Genomic DNA, 20,477 nt, shown 5'->3' on the forward strand with positions numbered 1-20,477 from the left:
AACATTAAGTTTACATTTCTAATTTGAAAAAGTAAGAGCAGAGTGGGGTTTTGTAATGTTATACATTGGCAAAATGCGCTTTGAACACATGAGTCAAATTAGTCATGTTCTGAGGATCTTTGGTGCACAAACTGGACTTGCACATAAAGCACAGTCTAGTCTAGGTCAGGAGGGATGATATAATTCCCATGGTGCAACTCGGCCAACAACGCATTGTGAGCTTGTAGATCTGCTATTGAAACATGGGACATTCTGCCCAATGACTACGTCTTCTTTTGGTGCTTTAAGTACATTTTAAGCCAACATTTTTGTACTTTTACTCCAGTAAATGTTGAATTACGGACTACTTGTAACAGTGTATTTCTATATTGCAGTATTGATACTAAAGTAAAACATAGTACTATGTATCTACCACTGCAGATATTTGTCTCTCACTCACACATGTGTGCATAGTACATTGTTCCACAGAGTACTGTAAACACAACAATACATAAGATAATATAATACAAATAATAATGGATGTAATGAAGTAAAGATTACATCCTTAATTGCATAATTCACGCAAGGCCTCCTGGGACACTGGAAACTGGTGGATAGACATGATAGAAGTCCACAAGGGAAACAAGTCCCCAGGACTTTTTTGTGATATCCTTTTAGCTTTAATGTCTTGACTGTACTGTGCTGTTTTACATTTCTGACTAATAAAGTATCGATCATCAATCAAAGTCACGTTAAAGTACAGAAACCTTCTTAGGCAACTATATGCGTTTATCAGAAATGGGGAGAAGGCAGAAGGCATACATCCTTACCTGTAATAACTTGGCTTCTCACAACAGAAGGTCTGATAGTTGAACTGAAGCTGCTTGGTGGTGGTCACAGGTCACTCCATGGTGTGCAGTCTGCGTGTGTCTGTCGTGGTCTGACTCAGCACTGGCAGGAGTGGCAGCAGGAGGACGGTAATGGCCGGTATATATACATATTGTATGTAGGCCAGTGTGTTGTCTTTGTCCAGAAAAACACCTCCCACACTTTTCACACCTCTCACCCAGTTGAGAGAACAGTGATTGGTCTATTTCAATGTGAAAGGCTGAAGGCCCATCACAAAAGCCCACCTTTCAGACTCCATAATGGCCCATAGCACTTATCCTACCCCCTTAGATAGCACTTTTTAGACTTAGATAGCATTTGAAACAGACTTATAGCATGTCATGTAGACAGCACAATAATTGCATTGTATGTAGTCATAGCACATCATAGAACATATGTATAGCACTAGAATTTCGCGGGCCTTCGGCCCGCTCATCCTAGTGCGAAAAACATAGAGATGCCATGCCTTTCGTCCTGGTGGAGACAATATGTTTTTACCCAGCCACTTCATATTCATATAGAATCTATTATTCTCAGATGGACCTAGTATCGCTACACCTGAAAGCATCAAGAATGACACATTATTGATGTTGTATTCTATAGGTCCATATAGCCTAAATGCAGTATGGTTTAATGCTGTAGAATTCACAGCTTTGTGTGTGCCATTCTTTTTTTTTTTAAATAAGTTTTATCCCACGATTTTGTAACCCATTTTTCACCCCTGTGTCAATTATCTAATGTGATCCTGGGCTCTACACACTCTCCGCCAACCTAGTCCCCATATATGGGGGACATGGGGAGAGCAACGGACTTGAACTCATGCTTCCTTCATGCCTGAGTGTCCAAGTTGCTCCTTTACACCTGACAGTGGGAGTTTCCCTGGTTGGACGTAGCGCGTGGAAGGAACACGTTATTCCAACCAGTTCCTTTCCCCTCCATCAGGCACCCCGGCTGGCAAGGGGGAGGCAGTTTAGAGACCAGGATTACTGCATGTTTTTTGTGAGGGTACCTACCCTAGGGGACACGGGGAGAACATGCAAACACCACACAGAAAGACCCTTTCGCCAACCCCGCCTCGGGTATGGGCACTGATGATGCGGAGGAGGAAACACGCCGCCAGCACCCACAGCGCCCCGAGCGGGAATCGAACCCAGGACCTTCTAGCTGTGAGGCGACAGCACTACCAACTGTGCCACCGTGCCCCCGTGTGTGCCATTATTAATGAATAATCAACAATCAGCAGCTTATGGAAACCAATTTGGCCCCCGTCAGTCAGTTCCCCCCACAATGCTCAAGATGACATTGAGAATAAGCTGCTGATTGATAAGTAGTACCATAGAAGACGTTAGGCCTCACTCACACCTATACATCTAGCATACAACAATGTTGCCTTATATAACAATATTTTGTCATTCCAGCTGTTTTGAGGCATAGGCTCAAGACAGAAACATCCTTAGATTCCACATGAATGTGAGTAAACTAAAAACATGGCATCAAAATATATTTCCTGTTATTAAGTTTGTATAGGCCTTTTACAGTATTAGATCAGGATTAGAACATTTAGAAGTAACTCTTGAAAAGAAAACTGTTAGATAGATAGATAGATAGATAGATAGATAGATAGATAGATAGATCGATCCACTTATAACCAGTAAGACGCCTGAGGGTGAGAAGCGACCGCGTCATAAAGGGCGAGGTGACGTGCACGCATCCACCTGGGTGACTGCTGGGCGAGCGCTGGCGCTTTGGCATGGGGGGTAAGATCAACATATGGAATGAATTCTGTACTGGCCATATATGGAGCATGTCTTGAGTGTACAGGGTTTGATGAGGTCAGATCAACATATGGAATGTCAGAACAGGTCAGCTCCATATAGATCTAAGGGTGGCAGCGGGGGCAGTGTCTTGAGTGTAAAGGGTTTGATGAGGGCCCATGAGCTGGGACTTAATTTTCAGGCCTGTTGAGAACTCTAACCCGACTGCCGGGCGCGGTTTGAGGTCAGATGTAGAGTTGCTGGCCAATATTGATACATCAGGGATCTCCATATACTGTATGGGCTTAATTGCGACATCAGGTTGTATTTACTATGACATCAGGGATCTCCGATGCCACGTGATGTTATGAGACCTGGGCAGTGGGCACCATATATTGGGGCTTTAGAGTGTTACACTGACTGACGGACAAAAATGTACGATTTCATAGTAAACGCGACCTGCGGTCACAATAAGGCCTTATATAAACGGTTGCTTATTCACAATAGAACCAAATATTGGCATCCTGGGGGCAGAGAGCACTGAGGGGGAAGGTGCCCAACCCCCAGAAAAGGGCACCATTTTGGGGTGGACTTTTTGTGGGGGTCCCTTGTGCCATTTCACATCAGAAATATCCAACTAGGATGTTCCACAATAACTTGGCCTGTGTCATTGGACAGTAAAATAATACATTCTAATTTCCATGTAAACATAAAAATATATAATGTGTGTGTGTGTGTGTGTGTGTGTGTGTGTGTGTGTGTGTGTGTGTGTGTGTGTGTGTGTGTGTGTGTGTGTGTGTGTGTGTGTGTGTGTGTGTGTGTGTGTGTGTGTGTGTGTGTGTGTGTGTGGTGGGGGGTAGGCGTTTCTTTCAGTGGGGATCACTTCATGGATGGATTTAATGACTTTTGCAGTAAAAGTAAAACTTCTGACCATCCATTTCATGAAGAGGACATCTTAAAGATATGAAAAAACAATGTCACATTTTGTTGATAAATAGTAGGACCAAAATTACAAGTGAATGTCAGAAAAGTAAACTTTTTGCTATTTCCGCCTATTTAAGGCCTTATATAAAAGGCTGCTGATTCACATTAGAACCAAATATTGGCATTCTGATTGTTCTGGGATGTAGGCACACTACCTGTAGACAATTTGTGCAAGTATGATGTAAAAACAAACAGCAGGTAAAAAATTACAGAGGATTTACTTGGAACTCTCTCTTTCAGATAGGCGTTTTTTATTGCCTATGTGGTGAGTCACTTCATGGATACATTTTAAGACTTTTGCAGTAAAAGTAAATCTCGGGACAATCCATTTCATGAACGGGACATCCTAAAGATATGAAAAAACTATGTCCCGTTTTGTTATACCTCGGGGAGGGGTATAGTCAACTTTTGGGGCTTTTGTTCCTGCACTAAAATTGAGCTGCCTTGAGAGCAGCATTCAAAAGCTGCCCTCAGAGCAGCAAATTAACATGGTTTTACAGTATGTATAGCATTTAAGCTGCCCTCAGAGCAGAATTCAAAAGTTGCCCTCAGGCTCAGGGCAGCAATTTAACATTGGTGTATGTATATCATTTAAGCTGCCCTTCAAAAGCTGTCCACAGCATTCAAAAGCTGTCCATATATGGAGATCTAGGGGTGATCAGGTTTCAGATCAGTTTGACCCATGATATAATATTTTACAATTAAACATCTTTAACCTGTATAGACAATATATTAGTTGTGAATATTTAACTATTTATGTAACGTTCAGTGACTCAGACAGTACAACACAGAAACCAGGCAAGAATTCAAAGTTCACATCAAGGTTTAATCCACATGATTGAAAAATACAAAACATGTTTTAAATTATGTTGAATTGTTTTTTAGCATTAATCTTCTCTTCTAGGGAACGGGGGTCCCTTGCGCAAAAAAAATAAGCTGGGCATTTCATAGGTTTGAAAACTGTTAATGCGACAACACAATCATATATTCTATAAAACTGAGTAATATTCCCCCTTAAAGACTGTCGTCATCATCATCATCATGTCACACTGATCACCGCTGGTAAAATCGCCAAAGGAACAGTTTCACTAATGCTTAAAATGTATGGAAAGAGTGTTTCAGTGAAGGTGTGTGTGAAGGTGTGTATGCATGTGTCAGTATCAGGATCAGAGAATGACAGCTTCCCCTCGTTCCAGTCCAGCTGGACTCTGATCCTTTGAGGTGCCTGCTTCAATGAAACAGTGGTTTTCCTTAGTAAGGACCATGCTGTATAGATCCCTTCTTCTAACCTTATTGTATAGTGTTCACCCTTTCCTTTTCCCTTCCTTGTGTACGACTCTGCTAACAAACCCACATCCCAGTCTGCACCAAAATTGTCCCCAACCTGAACGTCCCAGCTGTGAGTCCCTGAGTTAAAGCCCTCGGAACCAACAACGAGGGGACATTGGGCAAACCTCTCCGGGTTGTCAGGAGGAAGCTCGGAGAGGCAGGGCGCCTCTCCGAATATCACGCAGGTCAGATCTTCAGATAGGATGAGGTTTCTTCCCGCAGTGTTGGGGTCCAGGATGACGGGAGTGTAGGAGACAATGTCCTTCATCTTGTTCCAGACTCTGAAGGTCAGGTTTCCCAGGTGTTTGGCTTCGTCTATCAGTGGTCCCGAGACCAAATGTGGGGCCTGCAGTGTGAACTGGACTCTTTCCATTGTGGTCTTGTAGTTCTGCAGGAATGAGATGTGTTCAGCTCTCAGCTCCTCCTCTATGTCTCTGATGTTGTTTGAAAGGGTTAATATGTCTCTGTTCAGACCCTCAATCTTCGCCTTCACCATTTGACTCTTCTGCTGACCTTCCTCCCTCAGTGTAGTGATCCTAGCCTCCTCTTCCTCTTGTAGAAACTGATGAAGCTTCTTAAACTGTTTCTTAATCTGTATCTCTGTGTACTGCAACTGGGCCTTAATGTATATTGCTGTTCTTTCACTTTTCTTTTTAACTTCATCTAAGACCTCCAGCTTCTCCTGTAAAGGCTTCAGTGATTTCTGGACTTCCTCCTTGCGATCCAGAGCAGCTTCATCGATGGGTCTGAAACTGTGGTTGTTGTGTTCTTCAGAATCTCGACACACAACACACACTGGCTCTTGACATTCCAGACAGAACAGTTTGAGTTGAGCATGCAGACCGCAGAGATCCTCATACCCTGATGAAGTTCTCTTACGTTTTGAAGCTCTCTGTCTCGTGAAGGCCTCACACAGATTCCTCATAGCCAGATTCCGGGGTAGATGATCTGTTGAATGTATTTCCTTACAAACTGGACATTCCTGTATTCTCTTCTGTCTCCACCATTGCTGCAAACAAGCTGTACAGAAGCTGTGGCCACATGACAGGAGAACGGGATCTTTAAAGATGTCACGACACACAGAACAGGAATAATCCGACTTGGCGGCCATTTAGTCTCTGAGTGAAGCTACAAGCAACTAATACAGGAATTCAGTCAGTGGTGCCTCCTCTAGAATGTTCCCTGAAGTTTACTTTCACTGTGAATCGTGGTTGTTGTCCATTCAGCAGGTTCCAGTGGTCTGAGTCAGTATTCCCTCCTGTAGCTGTGCAAAGACAATCTGTCCTCCTGTGTTTGATCTGAAGCTCACACCACCACAGACCTGTTGCAAAGTGTACACACACAAAATAATGTTATTGAGGTGAAAGTCAACACTGGCCCTTAAACTATCTGTAAAGTCCCCATCAGTTATGATACATCTGAATTTAGAACTATCCCTAAACCTAACCTATCAAACTACGGCCATCCAAGGCCACACTTTGGGAAAGAGGGAGACTCGTACAAGATCAAACCATGGAGACAAGATGGAGCCATGCAGAAAGACTAAACCACATACACATAGTAGTTGGAGAAATCTTCTTCATAATTCAAATCAACATTAAGTTTACATTTCTAATTTGAAAAAGTAAGAGCAGAGTGGGGTTTTGTAATGTTATACATTGGCAAAATGCGCTTTGAACACATGAGTCAAATTAGTCATGTTCTGAGGATCTTTGGTGCACAAACTGGACTAGTCTAGGTCAGGAGGGATGATATAATTCCCATGGTGCAACTCGGCCAACAACGCATTGTGAGCTTGTAGATCTGCTATTGAAACATGGGACATTCTGCCCAATGACTACGTTTTCTTTTGGTGCTTTAAGTACATTTTAAGCCAACATTTTTGTACTTTTACTCCAGTAAATGTTGAATTACGCACTACTTGTAACAGTGTATTTCTATATTGCAGTATTGATACTAAAGTAAAACATAGTACTATGTATCTACCACTGCAGATATTTGTCTCTCACTCACACATGTGTGCATAGTACATTGTTCCACAGAGTACTGTAAACACAACAATACATAAGATAATATAATACAAATAATAATGGATGTAATGAAGTAAAGATTACATCCTTAATTGCATAATTCACGCAAGGCCTCCTGGGACACTGGAAACTGGTGGATAGACATGATAGAAGTCCACAAGGGAAACAAGTCCCCAGGACTTTTTTGTGATATCCTTTTAGCTTTAATGTCTTGACTGTACTGTGCTGTTTTACATTTCTGACTAATAAAGTATCGATCATCAATCAAAGTCACGTTAAAGTACAGAAACCTTCTTAGGCAACTATATGCGTTTATCAGAAATGGGGAGATGGCAGAAGGCATACATCCTTACCTGTAATAACTTGGCTTCTCACAACAGAAGGTCTGATAGTTGAACTGAAGCTGCTTGGTGGTGGTCACAGGTCACTCCATGGTGTGCAGTCTGCGTGTGTCTGTCGTGGTCTGACTCAGCACTGGCAGGAGTGGCAGCAGGAGGACGGTAATGGCCGGTATATATACATATTGTATGTAGGCCAGTGTGTTGTCTTTGTCCAGAAAAACACCTCCCACACTTTTCACACCTCTCACCCAGTTGAGAGAACAGTGATTGGTCTATTTCAATGTGAAAGGCTGAAGGCCCATCACAAAAGCCCACCTTTCAGACTCCATAATGGCCCATAGCACTTATCCTACCCCCTTAGATAGCACTTTTTAGACTTAGATAGCATTTGAAACAGACTTATAGCATGTCATGTAGACAGCACAATAATTGCATTGTATGTAGTCATAGCACATCATAGAACATATGTATAGCACTAGAATTTCGCGGGCCTTCGGCCCGCACATCATAGCGCGAAAAACATAGAGATGCCATGCCTTTCGTCCTGGTGGAGACAATATGTTTTTACCCAGCCACTTCATATTCATATAGAATCTATTATTCTCAGATGGACCTAATATCGCTACACCTGAAAGCATCAAGAATGACACATTATTGATGTTGTATTCTATAGGTCCATATAGCCTAAATGCAGTATGGTTTAATGCTGTAGAATTCACAGCTTTGTGTGTGCCATTCTTTTTTTTTTTAAATAAGTTTTATCCCACGATTTTGTAACCCATTTTTCACCCCTGTGTCAATTATCTAATGTGATCCTGGGCTCTACACACTCTCCGCCAACCTAGTCCCCATATATGGGGGACATGGGGAGAGCAACGGACTTGAACTCATGCTTCCTTCATGCCTGAGTGTCCAAGTTGCTCCTTTACACCTGACAGTGGGAGTTTCCCTGGTTGGACGTAGCGCGTGGAAGGAACACGTTATTCCAACCAGTTCCTTTCCCCTCCATCAGGCACCCCGGCTGGCCAGGGGGAGGCAGTTTAGAGACCAGGATTACTGCATGTTTTTTGTGAGGGTACCTACCCTAGGGGACACGGGGAGAACATGCAAACACCACACAGAAAGACCCTTTCGCCAACCCCGCCTCGGGTATGGGCACTGATGATGCGGAGGAGGAAACACGCCGCCAGCACCCACAGCGCCCCGAGCGGGAATCGAACCCAGGACCTTCTAGCTGTGAGGCGACAGCACTACCAACTGTGCCACCGTGCCCCCGTGTGTGCCATTATTAATGAATAATCAACAATCAGCAGCTTATGGAAACCAATTTGGCCCCTGTCAGTCAGTTCCCCCCACAATGCTCAAGATGACATTGAGAATAAGCTGCTGATTGATAAGTAGTACCATAGAAGACGTTAGGCCTCACTCACACCTATACATCTAGCATACAACAATGTTGCCTTATATAACAATATTTTGTCATTCCAGCTGTTTTGAGGCATAGGCTCAAGACAGAAACATCCTTAGATTCCACATGAATGTGAGTAAACTAAAAACATGGCATCAAAATATATTTCCTGTTATTAAGTTTGTATAGGCCTTTTACAGTATTAGATCAGGATTAGAACATTTAGAAGTAACTCTTGAAAAGAAAACTGTTAGATAGATAGATAGATAGATAGATAGATAGATAGATCGATCCACTTATAACCAGTAAGACGCCTGAGGGTGAGAAGCGACCGCATCATAAAGGGCGAGGTGACGTGCACGCATCCACCTGGGTGACTGCTGGGCGAGCGCTGGCGCTTTGGCATGGGGGGTAAGATCAACATATGGAATGAATTCTGTACTGGCCATATATGGAGCATGTCTTGAGTGTACAGGGTTTGATGAGGTCAGATCAACATATGGAATGTCAGAACAGGTCAGCTCCATATAGATCTAAGGGTGGCAGCGGGGGCAGTGTCTTGAGTGTAAAGGGTTTGATGAGGGCCCATGAGCTGGGACTTAATTTTCAGGCCTGTTGAGAACTCTAACCCGACTGCCGGGCGCGGTTTGAGGTCAGATGTAGAGTTGCTGGCCAATATTGATACATCAGGGATCTCCATATACTGTATGGGCTTAATTGCGACATCAGGTTGTATTTACTATGACATCAGGGATCTCCGATGCCACGTGATGTTATGAGACCTGGGCAGTGGGCACCATATATTGGGGCTTTAGAGTGTTACACTGACTGACGGACAAAAATGTACGATTTCATAGTAAACGCGACCTGCGGTCACAATAAGGCCTTATATAAACGGTTGCTTATTCACAATAGAACCAAATATTGGCATCCTGGGGGCAGAGAGCACTGAGGGGGAAGGTGCCCAACCCCCAGAAAAGGGCACCATTTTGGGGTGGACTTTTTGTGGGGGTCCCTTGTGCCATTTCACATCAGAAATATCCAACTAGGATGTTCCACAATAACTTGGCCTGTGTCATTGGACAGTAAAATAATACATTCTAATTTCCATGTAAACATAAAAATATATAATGTGTGTGTGTGTGTGTGTGTGTGTGTGTGTGTGTGTGTGTGTGTGTGTGTGTGTGTGTGTGTGTGTGTGTGTGTGTGTGTGTGTGTGTGTGTGTGTGTGTGTGTGGTGGGGGGTAGGCGTTTCTTTCAGTGGGGATCACTTCATGGATGGATTTAATGACTTTTGCAGTAAAAGTAAAACTTCTGACCATCCATTTCATGAAGAGGACATCTTAAAGATATGAAAAAACAATGTCACATTTTGTTGATAAATAGTAGGACCAAAATTACAAGTGAATGTCAGAAAAGTAAACTTTTTGCTATTTCCGCCTATTTAAGGCCTTATATAAAAGGCTGCTGATTCACATTAGAACCAAATATTGGCATTCTGATTGTTCTGGGATGTAGGCACACTACCTGTAGACAATTTGTGCAAGTATGATGTAAAAACAAACAGCAGGTAAAAAATTACAGAGGATTTACTTGGAACTCTCTCTTTCAGATAGGCGTTTTTTATTGCCTATGTGGTGAGTCACTTCATGGATACATTTTAAGACTTTTGCAGTAAAAGTAAATCTCGGGACAATCCATTTCATGAACGGGACATCCTAAAGATATGAAAAAACTATGTCCCGTTTTGTTATACCTCGGGGAGGGGTATAGTCAACTTTTGGGGCTTTTGTTCCTGCACTAAAATTGAGCTGCCTTGAGAGCAGCATTCAAAAGCTGCCCTCAGAGCAGCAAATTAACATGGTTTTACAGTATGTATAGCATTTAAGCTGCCCTCAGAGCAGAATTCAAAAGTTGCCCTCAGGCTCAGGGCAGCAATTTAACATTGGTGTATGTATATCATTTAAGCTGCCCTTCAAAAGCTGTCCACAGCATTCAAAAGCTGTCCATATATGGAGATCTAGGGGTGATCAGGTTTCAGATCAGTTTGACCCATGATATAATATTTTACAATTAAACATCTTTAACCTGTATAGACAATATATTAGTTGTGAATATTTAACTATTTATGTAACGTTCAGTGACTCAGACAGTACAACACAGAAACCAGGCAAGAATTCAAAGTTCACATCAAGGTTTAATCCACATGATTGAAAAATACAAAACATGTTTTAAATTATGTTGAATTGTTTTTTAGCATTAATCTTCTCTTCTAGGGAACGGGGGTCCCTTGCGCAAAAAAAATAAGCTGGGCATTTCATAGGTTTGAAAACTGTTAATGCGACAACACAATCATATATTCTATAAAACTGAGTAATATTCCCCCTTAAAGACTGTCGTCATCATCATCATCATGTCACACTGATCACCGCTGGTAAAATCGCCAAAGGAACAGTTTCACTAATGCTTAAAATGTATGGAAAGAGTGTTTCAGTGAAGGTGTGTGTGAAGGTGTGTATGCATGTGTCAGTATCAGGATCAGAGAATGACAGCTTCCCCTCGTTCCAGTCCAGCTGGACTCTGATCCTTTGAGGTGCCTGCTTCAATGAAACAGTGGTTTTCCTTAGTAAGGACCATGCTGTATAGATCCCTTCTTCTAACCTTATTGTATAGTGTTCACCCTTTCCTTTTCCCTTCCTTGTGTACGACTCTGCTAACAAACCCACATCCCAGTCTGCACCAAAATTGTCCCCAACCTGAACGTCCCAGCTGTGAGTCCCTGAGTTAAAGCCCTCGGAACCAACAACGAGGGGACATTGGGCAAACCTCTCCGGGTTGTCAGGAGGAAGCTCGGAGAGGCAGGGCGCCTCTCCGAATATCACGCAGGTCAGATCTTCAGATAGGATGAGGTTTCTTCCCGCAGTGTTGGGGTCCAGGATGACGGGAGTGTAGGAGACAATGTCCTTCATCTTGTTCCAGACTCTGAAGGTCAGGTTTCCCAGGTGTTTGGCTTCGTCTATCAGTGGTCCCGAGACCAGATGTGGGGCCTGCAGTGTGAACTGGACTCTTTCCATTGTGGTCTTGTAGTTCTGCAGGAATGAGATGTGTTCAGCTCTCAGCTCCTCCTCTATGTCTCTGATGTTGTTTGAAAGGGTTAATATGTCTCTGTTCAGACCCTCAATCTTCGCCTTCACCATTTGACTCTTCTGCTGACCTTCCTCCCTCAGTGTAGTGATCCTAGCCTCCTCTTCCTCTTGTAGAAACTGATGAAGCTTCTTAAACTGTTTCTTAATCTGTATCTCTGTGTACTGCAACTGGGCCTTAATGTATATTGCTGTTCTTTCACTTTTCTTTTTAACTTCATCTAAGACCTCCAGCTTCTCCTGTAAAGGCTTCAGTGATTTCTGGACTTCCTCCTTGCGATCCAGAGCAGCTTCATCGATGGGTCTGAAACTGTGGTTGTTGTGTTCTTCAGAATCTCGACACACAACACACACTGGCTCTTGACATTCCAGACAGAACAGTTTGAGTTGAGCATGCAGACCGCAGAGATCCTCATACCCTGATGAAGTTCTCTTACGTTTTGAAGCTCTCTGTCTCGTGAAGGCCTCACACAGATTCCTCATAGCCAGATTCCGGGGTAGATGATCTGTTGAATGTATTTCCTTACAAACTGGACATTCCTGTATTCTCTTCTGTCTCCACCATTGCTGCAAACAAGCTGTACAGAAGCTGTGGCCACATGACAGGAGAACGGGATCTTTAAAGATGTCACGACACACAGAACAGGAATAATCCGACTTGGCGGCCATTTAGTCTCTGAGTGAAGCTACAAGCAACTAATACAGGAATTCAGTCAGTGGTGGTAACACCTCCTCTAGAATGTTCCCTGAAGTTTACTTTCACTGTGAATCGTGGTTGTTGTCCATTCAGCAGGTTCCAGTGGTCTGAGTCAGTATTCCCTCCTGTAGCTGTGCAAAGACAATCTGTCCTCCTGTGTTTGATCTGAAGCTCACACCACCACAGACCTGTTGCAAAGTGTACACACACAAAATAATGTTATTGAGGTGAAAGTCAACACTGGCCCTTAAACTATCTGTAAAGTCCCCATCAGTTATGATACATCTGAATTTAGAACTATCCCTAAACCTAACCTATCAAACTACGGCCATCCAAGGCCACACTTTGGGAAAGAGGGAGACTCGTACAAGATCAAACCATGGAGACAAGATGGAGCCATGCAGAAAGACTAAACCACATACACATAGTAGTTGGAGAAATCTTCTTCATAATTCAAATCAACATTAAGTTTACATTTCTAATTTGAAAAAGTAAGAGCAGAGTGGGGTTTTGTAATGTTATACATTGGCAAAATGCGCTTTGAACGAGTCAAATTAGTCATGTTCTGAGGATCTTTGGTGCACAAACTGGACTTGCACATAAAGCACAGTCTAGTCTAGGTCAGGAGGGATGATATAATTCCCATGGTGCAACTCGGCCAACAACGCATTGTGAGCTTGTAGATCTGCTATTGAAACATGGGACATTCTGCCCAATGACTACGTTTTCTTTTGGTGCTTTAAGTACATTTTAAGCCAACATTTTTGTACTTTTACTCCAGTAAATGTTGAATTACGGACTACTTGTAACAGTGTATTTCTATATTGCAGTATTGATACTAAAGTAAAACATAGTACTATGTATCTACCACTGCAGATATTTGTCTCTCACTCACACATGTGTGCATAGTACATTGTTCCACAGAGTACTGTAAACACAACAATACATAAGATAATATAATACAAATAATAATGGATGTAATGAAGTAAAGATTACATCCTTAATTGCATAATTCACGCAAGGCCTCCTGGGACACTGGAAACTGGTGGATAGACATGATAGAAGTCCACAAGGGAAACAAGTCCCCAGGACTTTTTTGTGATATCCTTTTAGCTTTAATGTCTTGACTGTACTGTGCTGTTTTACATTTCTGACTAATAAAGTATCGATCATCAATCAAAGTCACGTTAAAGTACAGAAACCTTCTTAGGCAACTATATGCGTTTATCAGAAATGGGGAGAAGGCAGAAGGCATACATCCTTACCTGTAATAACTTGGCTTCTCACAACAGAAGGTCTGATAGTTGAACTGAAGCTGCTTGGTGGTGGTCACAGGTCACTCCATGGTGTGCAGTCTGCGTGTGTCTGTCGTGGTCTGACTCAGCACTGGCAGGAGTGGCAGCAGGAGGACGGTAATGGCCGGTATATATACATATTGTATGTAGGCCAGTGTGTTGTCTTTGTCCAGAAAAACACCTCCCACACTTTTCACACCTCTCACCCAGTTGAGAGAACAGTGATTGGTCTATTTCAATGTGAAAGGCTGAAGGCCCATCACAAAAGCCCACCTTTCAGACTCCATAATGGCCCATAGCACATCCTACCCCCTTAGATAGCACTTTTTAGACTTAGATAGCATTTGAAACAGACTTATAGCATGTCATGTAGACAGCACAATAATTGCATTGTATGTAGTCATAGCACATCATAGAACATATGTATAGCACTAGAATTTCGCGGGCCTTCGGCCTGCACATCCTAGCGCGAAAAACATAGAGATGCCATGCCTTTCGTCCTGGTGGAGACAATATGTTTTTACCCAGCCACTTCATATTCATATAGAATCTATTATTCTCAGATGGACCTAATATCGCTACACCTGAAAGCATCAAGAATGACACATTATTGATGTTGTATTCTATAGGTCCATATAGCCTAAATGCAGTATGGTTTAATGCTGTAGAATTCACAGCTTTGTGTGTGCCATTCTTTTTTTTTTTAAATAAGTTTTATCCCACGATTTTGTAACCCATTTTTCACCCCTGTGTCAATTATCTAATGTGATCCTGGGCTCTACACACTCTCCGCCAACCTAGTCCCCATATATGGGGGACATGGGGAGAGCAACGGACTTGAACTCATGCTTCCTTCATGCCTGAGTGTCCAAGTTGCTCCTTTACACCTGACAGTGGGAGTTTCCCTGGTTGGACGTAGCGCGTGGAAGGAACTTGGCCTGTGTCATTGGACAGTAAAATAATACATTCTAATTTCCATGTAAACATAAAAATATATAATGTGTGTGTGTGTGTGTGTGTGTGTGTGTGTGTGTGTGTGTGTGTGTGTGTGTGTGTGTGTGTGTGTGTGTGTGTGTGTGTGTGTGTGTGTGTGGTGGGGGGTAGGCGTTTCTTTCAGTGGGGATCACTTCATGGATGGATTTAATGACTTTTGCAGTAAAAGTAAAACTTCTGACCATCCATTTCATGAAGAGGACATCTTAAAGATATGAAAAAACAATGTCACATTTTGTTGATAAATAGTAGGACCAAAATTACAAGTGAATGTCAGAAAAGTAAACTTTTTGCTATTTCCGCCTATTTAAGGCCTTATATAAAAGGCTGCTGATTCACATTAGAACCAAATATTGGCATTCTGATTGTTCTGGGATGTAGGCACACTACCTGTAGACAATTTGTGCAAGTATGATGTAAAAACAAACAGCAGGTAAAAAATGACAGAGGATTTACTTGGAACTCTCTCTTTCAGATAGGCGTTTTTTATTGCCTATGTGGTGAGTCACTTCATGGATACATTTTAAGACTTTTGCAGTAAAAGTAAATCTCGGGACAATCCATTTCATGAACGGGACATCCTAAAGATATGAAAAAACTATGTCCCGTTTTGTTATACCTCGGGGAGGGGTATAGTCAACTTTTGGGGCTTTTGTTCCTGCACTAAAATTGAGCTGCCTTGAGAGCAGCATTCAAAAGCTGCCCTCAGAGCAGCAAATTAACATGGTTTTACAGTATGTATAGCATTTAAGCTGCCCTCAGAGCAGAATTCAAAAGTTGCCCTCAGGCTCAGGGCAGCAATTTAACATTGGTGTATGTATATCATTTAAGCTGCCCTGAGAGCAGCATTCAAAAGCTGTCCATATATGGAGATCTAGGGGTGATCAGGTGTGATCAATATTGGCTAATTTGGGCCCTGTCCAGAGCCCGGGCAGAGGCTTTTGTGCTGAATCCCACTGAATCAAGGCACTTTTTGAGTGGTGTAAACCACTCCTACAACTGGCTTTGTTAGTGCAGAAAAAATTAGCATGGTTGCTATGTTCACCCTGTTCACCCGGGTGTGATTTCATTACGTACAACTGGCTTTGTTAGTCTGTGCAGAAAAAATGAGCATGGTTGCTATGTTCACCCTGTTCACCCGGGGGTGATTTCATTACGTCAGACATGATTTCATTACGTCAGACAGGCTATATAAGACCTTACACCACTCAGTTCACACGGGTGTGATTTTTCTCTTTCAACTAGCCCACATTAATTCATTTGGCTGGTGGTGAAATTATGAAGTTATGCCTTTGGTCAAGTTGACACCAAAGTCCTACCTGTCACTATAGGCAGATCAGAATGTCATATGAAGTCATATGAAGTCATATCTGAATACAAAATATACTGGAATTATGAATTGCTATAGTATTTCCAAAATGTAGGCATACGTCATAATGTTCCAATATTATCAAAGTGAAATGCCCTGCACAATCACTATATGAAAATGAGTGTTAGTTTGATTTAAAAATAATAATAATGTGATTTTATAGAAGGATAACAAAGTGAATTAGTTTGACCCATGATATAATATTTTACAATTAAACATCTTTAACCTGTATAGACAATATATTAGTTGTGAATATTTAACTATTTATGTAACGTTCAGTGACTCAGACAGTACAACACAGAAACCAGGCAAGAATTCAAAGTTCACATCAAGGTTTAATCCACATGATTGAAAAATACAAAACATGTTTTAAATTATGTTGAATTGTTTTTTAGCATTAATCTTCTCTTCTAGGGAACGGGGGTCCCTTGCGCAAAAAAAATAAGCTGGGCATTTCATAGGTTTGAAAACTGTTAATGCGACAACACAATCATATATTCTATAAAACTGAGTAATATTCCCCCTTAAAGACTGTCGTCATCATCATCATCATGTCACACTGATCACCGCTGGTAAAATCGCCAAAGGAACAGTTTCACTAATGCTTAAAATGTATGGAAAGAGTGTTTCAGTGAAGGTGTGTGTGAAGGTGTGTATGCATGTGTCAGTATCAGGATCAGAGAATGACAGCTTCCCCTCGTTCCAGTCCAGCTGGACTCTGATCCTTTGAGGTGCCTGCTTCAATGAAACAGTGGTTTTCCTTAGTAAGGACCATGCTGTATAGATCCCTTCTTCTAACCTTATTGTATAGTGTTCACCCTTTCCTTTTCCCTTCCTTGTGTACGACTCTGCTAACAAACCCACATCCCAGTCTGCACCAAAATTGTCCCCAACCTGAACGTCCCAGCTGTGAGTCCCTGAGTTAAAGCCCTCGGAACCAACAACGAGGGGACATTGGGCAAACCTCTCCGGGTTGTCAGGAGGAAGCTCGGAGAGGCAGGGCGCCTCTCCGAATATCACGCAGGTCAGATCTTCAGATAGGATGAGGTTTCTTCCCGCAGTGTTGGGGTCCAGGATGACGGGAGTGTAGGAGACAATGTCCTTCATCTTGTTCCAGACTCTGAAGGTCAGGTTTCCCAGGTGTTTGGCTTCGTCTATCAGTGGTCCCGAGACCAGATGTGGGGCCTGCAGTGTGAACTGGACTCTTTCCATTGTGGTCTTGTAGTTCTGCAGGAATGAGATGTGTTCAGCTCTCAGCTCCTCCTCTATGTCTCTGATGTTGTTTGAAAGGGTTAATATGTCTCTGTTCAGACCCTCAATCTTCGCCTTCACCATTTGACTCTTCTGCTGACCTTCCTCCCTCAGTGTAGTGATCCTAGCCTCCTCTTCCTCTTGTAGAAACTGATGAAGCTTCTTAAACTGTTTCTTAATCTGTATCTCTGTGTACTGCAACTGGGCCTTAATGTATATTGCTGTTCTTTCACTTTTCTTTTTAACTTCATCTAAGACCTCCAGCTTCTCCTGTAAAGGCTTCAGTGATTTCTGGACTTCCTCCTTGCGATCCAGAGCAGCTTCATCGATGGGTCTGAAACTGTGGTTGTTGTGTTCTTCAGAATCTCGACACACAACACACACTGGCTCTTGACATTCCAGACAGAACAGTTTGAGTTGAGCATGCAGACCGCAGAGATCCTCATACCCTGATGAAGTTCTCTTACGTTTTGAAGCTCTCTGTCTCGTGAAGGCCTCACACAGATTCCTCATAGCCAGATTCCGGGGTAGATGATCTGTTGAATGTATTTCCTTACAAACTGGACATTCCTGTATTCTCTTCTGTCTCCACCATTGCTGCAAACAAGCTGTACAGAAGCTGTGGCCACATGACAGGAGAACGGGATCTTTAAAGATGTCACGACACACAGAACAGGAATAATCCGACTTGGCGGCCATTTAGTCTCTGAGTGAAGCTACAAGCAACTAATACAGGAATTCAGTCAGTGGTGGTAACACCTCCTCTAGAATGTTCCCTGAAGTTTACTTTCACTGTGAATCGTGGTTGTTGTCCATTCAGCAGGTTCCAGTGGTCTGAGTCAGTATTCCCTCCTGTAGCTGTGCAAAGACAATCTGTCCTCCTGTGTTTGATCTGAAGCTCACACCACCACAGACCTGTTGCAAAGTGTACACACACAAAATAATGTTATTGAGGTGAAAGTCAACACTGGCCCTTAAACTATCTGTAAAGTCCCCATCAGTTATGATACATCTGAATTTAGAACTATCCCTAAACCTAACCTATCAAACTACGGCCATCCAAGGCCACACTTTGGGAAAGAGGGAGACTCGTACAAGATCAAACCATGGAGACAAGATGGAGCCATGCAGAAAGACTAAACCACATACACATAGTAGTTGGAGAAATCTTCTTCATAATTCAAATCAACATTAAGTTTACATTTCTAATTTGAAAAAGTAAGAGCAGAGTGGGGTTTTGTAATGTTATACATTGGCAAAATGCGCTTTGAACACATGAGTCAAATTAGTCATGTTCTGAGGATCTTTGGTGCACAAACTGGACTTGCACATAAAGCACAGTCTAGTCTAGGTCAGGAGGGATGATATAATTCCCATGGTGCAACTCGGCCAACAACGCATTGTGAGCTTGTAGATCTGCTATTGAAACATGGGACATTCTGCCCAATGACTACGTTTTCTTTTGGTGCTTTAAGTACATTTTAAGCCAACATTTTTGTACTTTTACTCCAGTAAATGTTGAATTACGGACTACTTGTAACAGTGTATTTCTATATTGCAGTATTGATACTAAAGTAAAACATAGTACTATGTATCTACCACTGCAGATATTTGTCTCTCACTCACACATGTGTGCATAGTACATTGTTCCACAGAGTACTGTAAACACAACAATACATAAGATAATATAATACAAATAATAATGGATGTAATGAAGTAAAGATTACATCCTTAATTGCATAATTCACGCAAGGCCTCCTGGGACACTGGAAACTGGTGGATAGACATGATAGAAGTCCACAAGTCCACAAGTCCCCAGGACTTTTTGGTGATATCCTTTTAGCTTTAATGTCTTGACTGTACTGTGCTGTTTTACATTTCTGACTAATAAAGTATCGATCATCAATCAAAGTCACGTTAAAGTACAGAAACCTTCTTAGGCAACTATATGCGTTTATCAGAAATGGGGAGATGGCAGAAGGCATACATCCTTACCTGTAATAACTTGGCTTCTCACAACAGAAGGTCTGATAGTTGAACTGAAGCTGCTTGGTGGTGGTCACAGGTCACTCCATGGTGTGCAGTCTGCGTGTGTCTGTCGTGGTCTGACTCAGCACTGGCAGGAGTGGCAGCAGGAGGACGGTAATGGCCGGTATATATACATATTGTATGTAGGCCAGTGTGTTGTCTTTGTCCAGAAAAACACCTCCCACACTTTTCACACCTCTCACCCAGTTGAGAGAACAGTGATTGGTCTATTTCAATGTGAAAGGCTGAAGGCCCATCACAAAAGCCCACCTTTCAGACTCCATAATGGCCCATAGCACTTATCCTACCCCCTTAGATAGCACTTTTTAGACTTAGATAGCATTTGAAACAGACTTATAGCATGTCATGTAGACAGCACAATAATTGCATTGTATGTAGTCATAGCACATCATAGAACATATGTATAGCACTAGAATTTCGCGGGCCTTCGGCCCGCACATCCTAGCGCGAAAAACATAGAGATGCCATGCCTTTCGTCCTGGTGGAGACAATATGTTTTTACCCAGCCACTTCATATTCATATAGAATCTATTATTCTCAGATGGACCTAATATCGCTACACCTGAAAGCATCAAGAATGACACATTATTGATGTTGTATTCTATAGGTCCATATAGCCTAAATGCAGTATGGTTTAATGCTGTAGAATTCACAGCTTTGTGTGTGCCATTCTTTTTTTTTTTAAATAAGTTTTATCCCACGATTTTGTAACCCATTTTTCACCCCTGTGTCAATTATCTAATGTGATCCTGGGCTCTACACACTCTCCGCCAACCTAGTCCCCATATATGGGGGACATGGGGAGAGCAACGGACTTGAACTCATGCTTCCTTCATGCCTGAGTGTCCAAGTTGCTCCTTTACACCTGACAGTGGGAGTTTCCCTGGTTGGACGTAGCGCGTGGAAGGAACTTGGCCTGTGTCATTGGACAGTAAAATAATACATTCTAATTTCCATGTAAACATAA

The 20,477-nt window shown here is 42.3% G+C and overlaps 3 protein-coding genes across 3 annotated transcripts; all 3 read right to left on the minus strand.

Moving 5' to 3' along the window:
- Positions 1-4,644: 4,644 nt before the first annotated feature.
- LOC306934311 (nuclear factor 7, ovary-like) lies at positions 4,645-6,045 on the minus strand (the record flags this gene model as incomplete). Its single annotated transcript, XM_079516882.1, has 1 exon — positions 4,645-6,045. One exon carries the CDS (start codon positions 6,043-6,045, stop codon positions 4,645-4,647), a length of 1,401 nt encoding a protein of 466 aa, XP_079373008.1.
- A 5,079-nt stretch (positions 6,046-11,124) lies between these two features.
- On the minus strand, positions 11,125-12,525 carry LOC306934312 (nuclear factor 7, ovary-like; the record flags this gene model as incomplete). Its single annotated transcript, XM_079516883.1, has 1 exon — positions 11,125-12,525. One exon carries the CDS (start codon positions 12,523-12,525, stop codon positions 11,125-11,127), a length of 1,401 nt encoding a protein of 466 aa, XP_079373009.1.
- A 4,234-nt stretch (positions 12,526-16,759) lies between these two features.
- Positions 16,760-18,160, minus strand: LOC306934313 (nuclear factor 7, ovary-like; the record flags this gene model as incomplete). The annotated part of the gene is made up of 1 exon (XM_079516884.1): positions 16,760-18,160. The coding sequence occupies one exon, from the start codon at positions 18,158-18,160 to the stop codon at positions 16,760-16,762; it is 1,401 nt and encodes a 466-aa protein (XP_079373010.1).
- Positions 18,161-20,477: the final 2,317 nt, after the last annotated feature.

This window comes from Electrona antarctica, assembly GCF_951216825.1.
Source record: "Electrona antarctica genome assembly, chromosome: 12".
Classification (NCBI taxonomy): domain Eukaryota; kingdom Metazoa; phylum Chordata; class Actinopteri; order Myctophiformes; family Myctophidae; genus Electrona; species Electrona antarctica.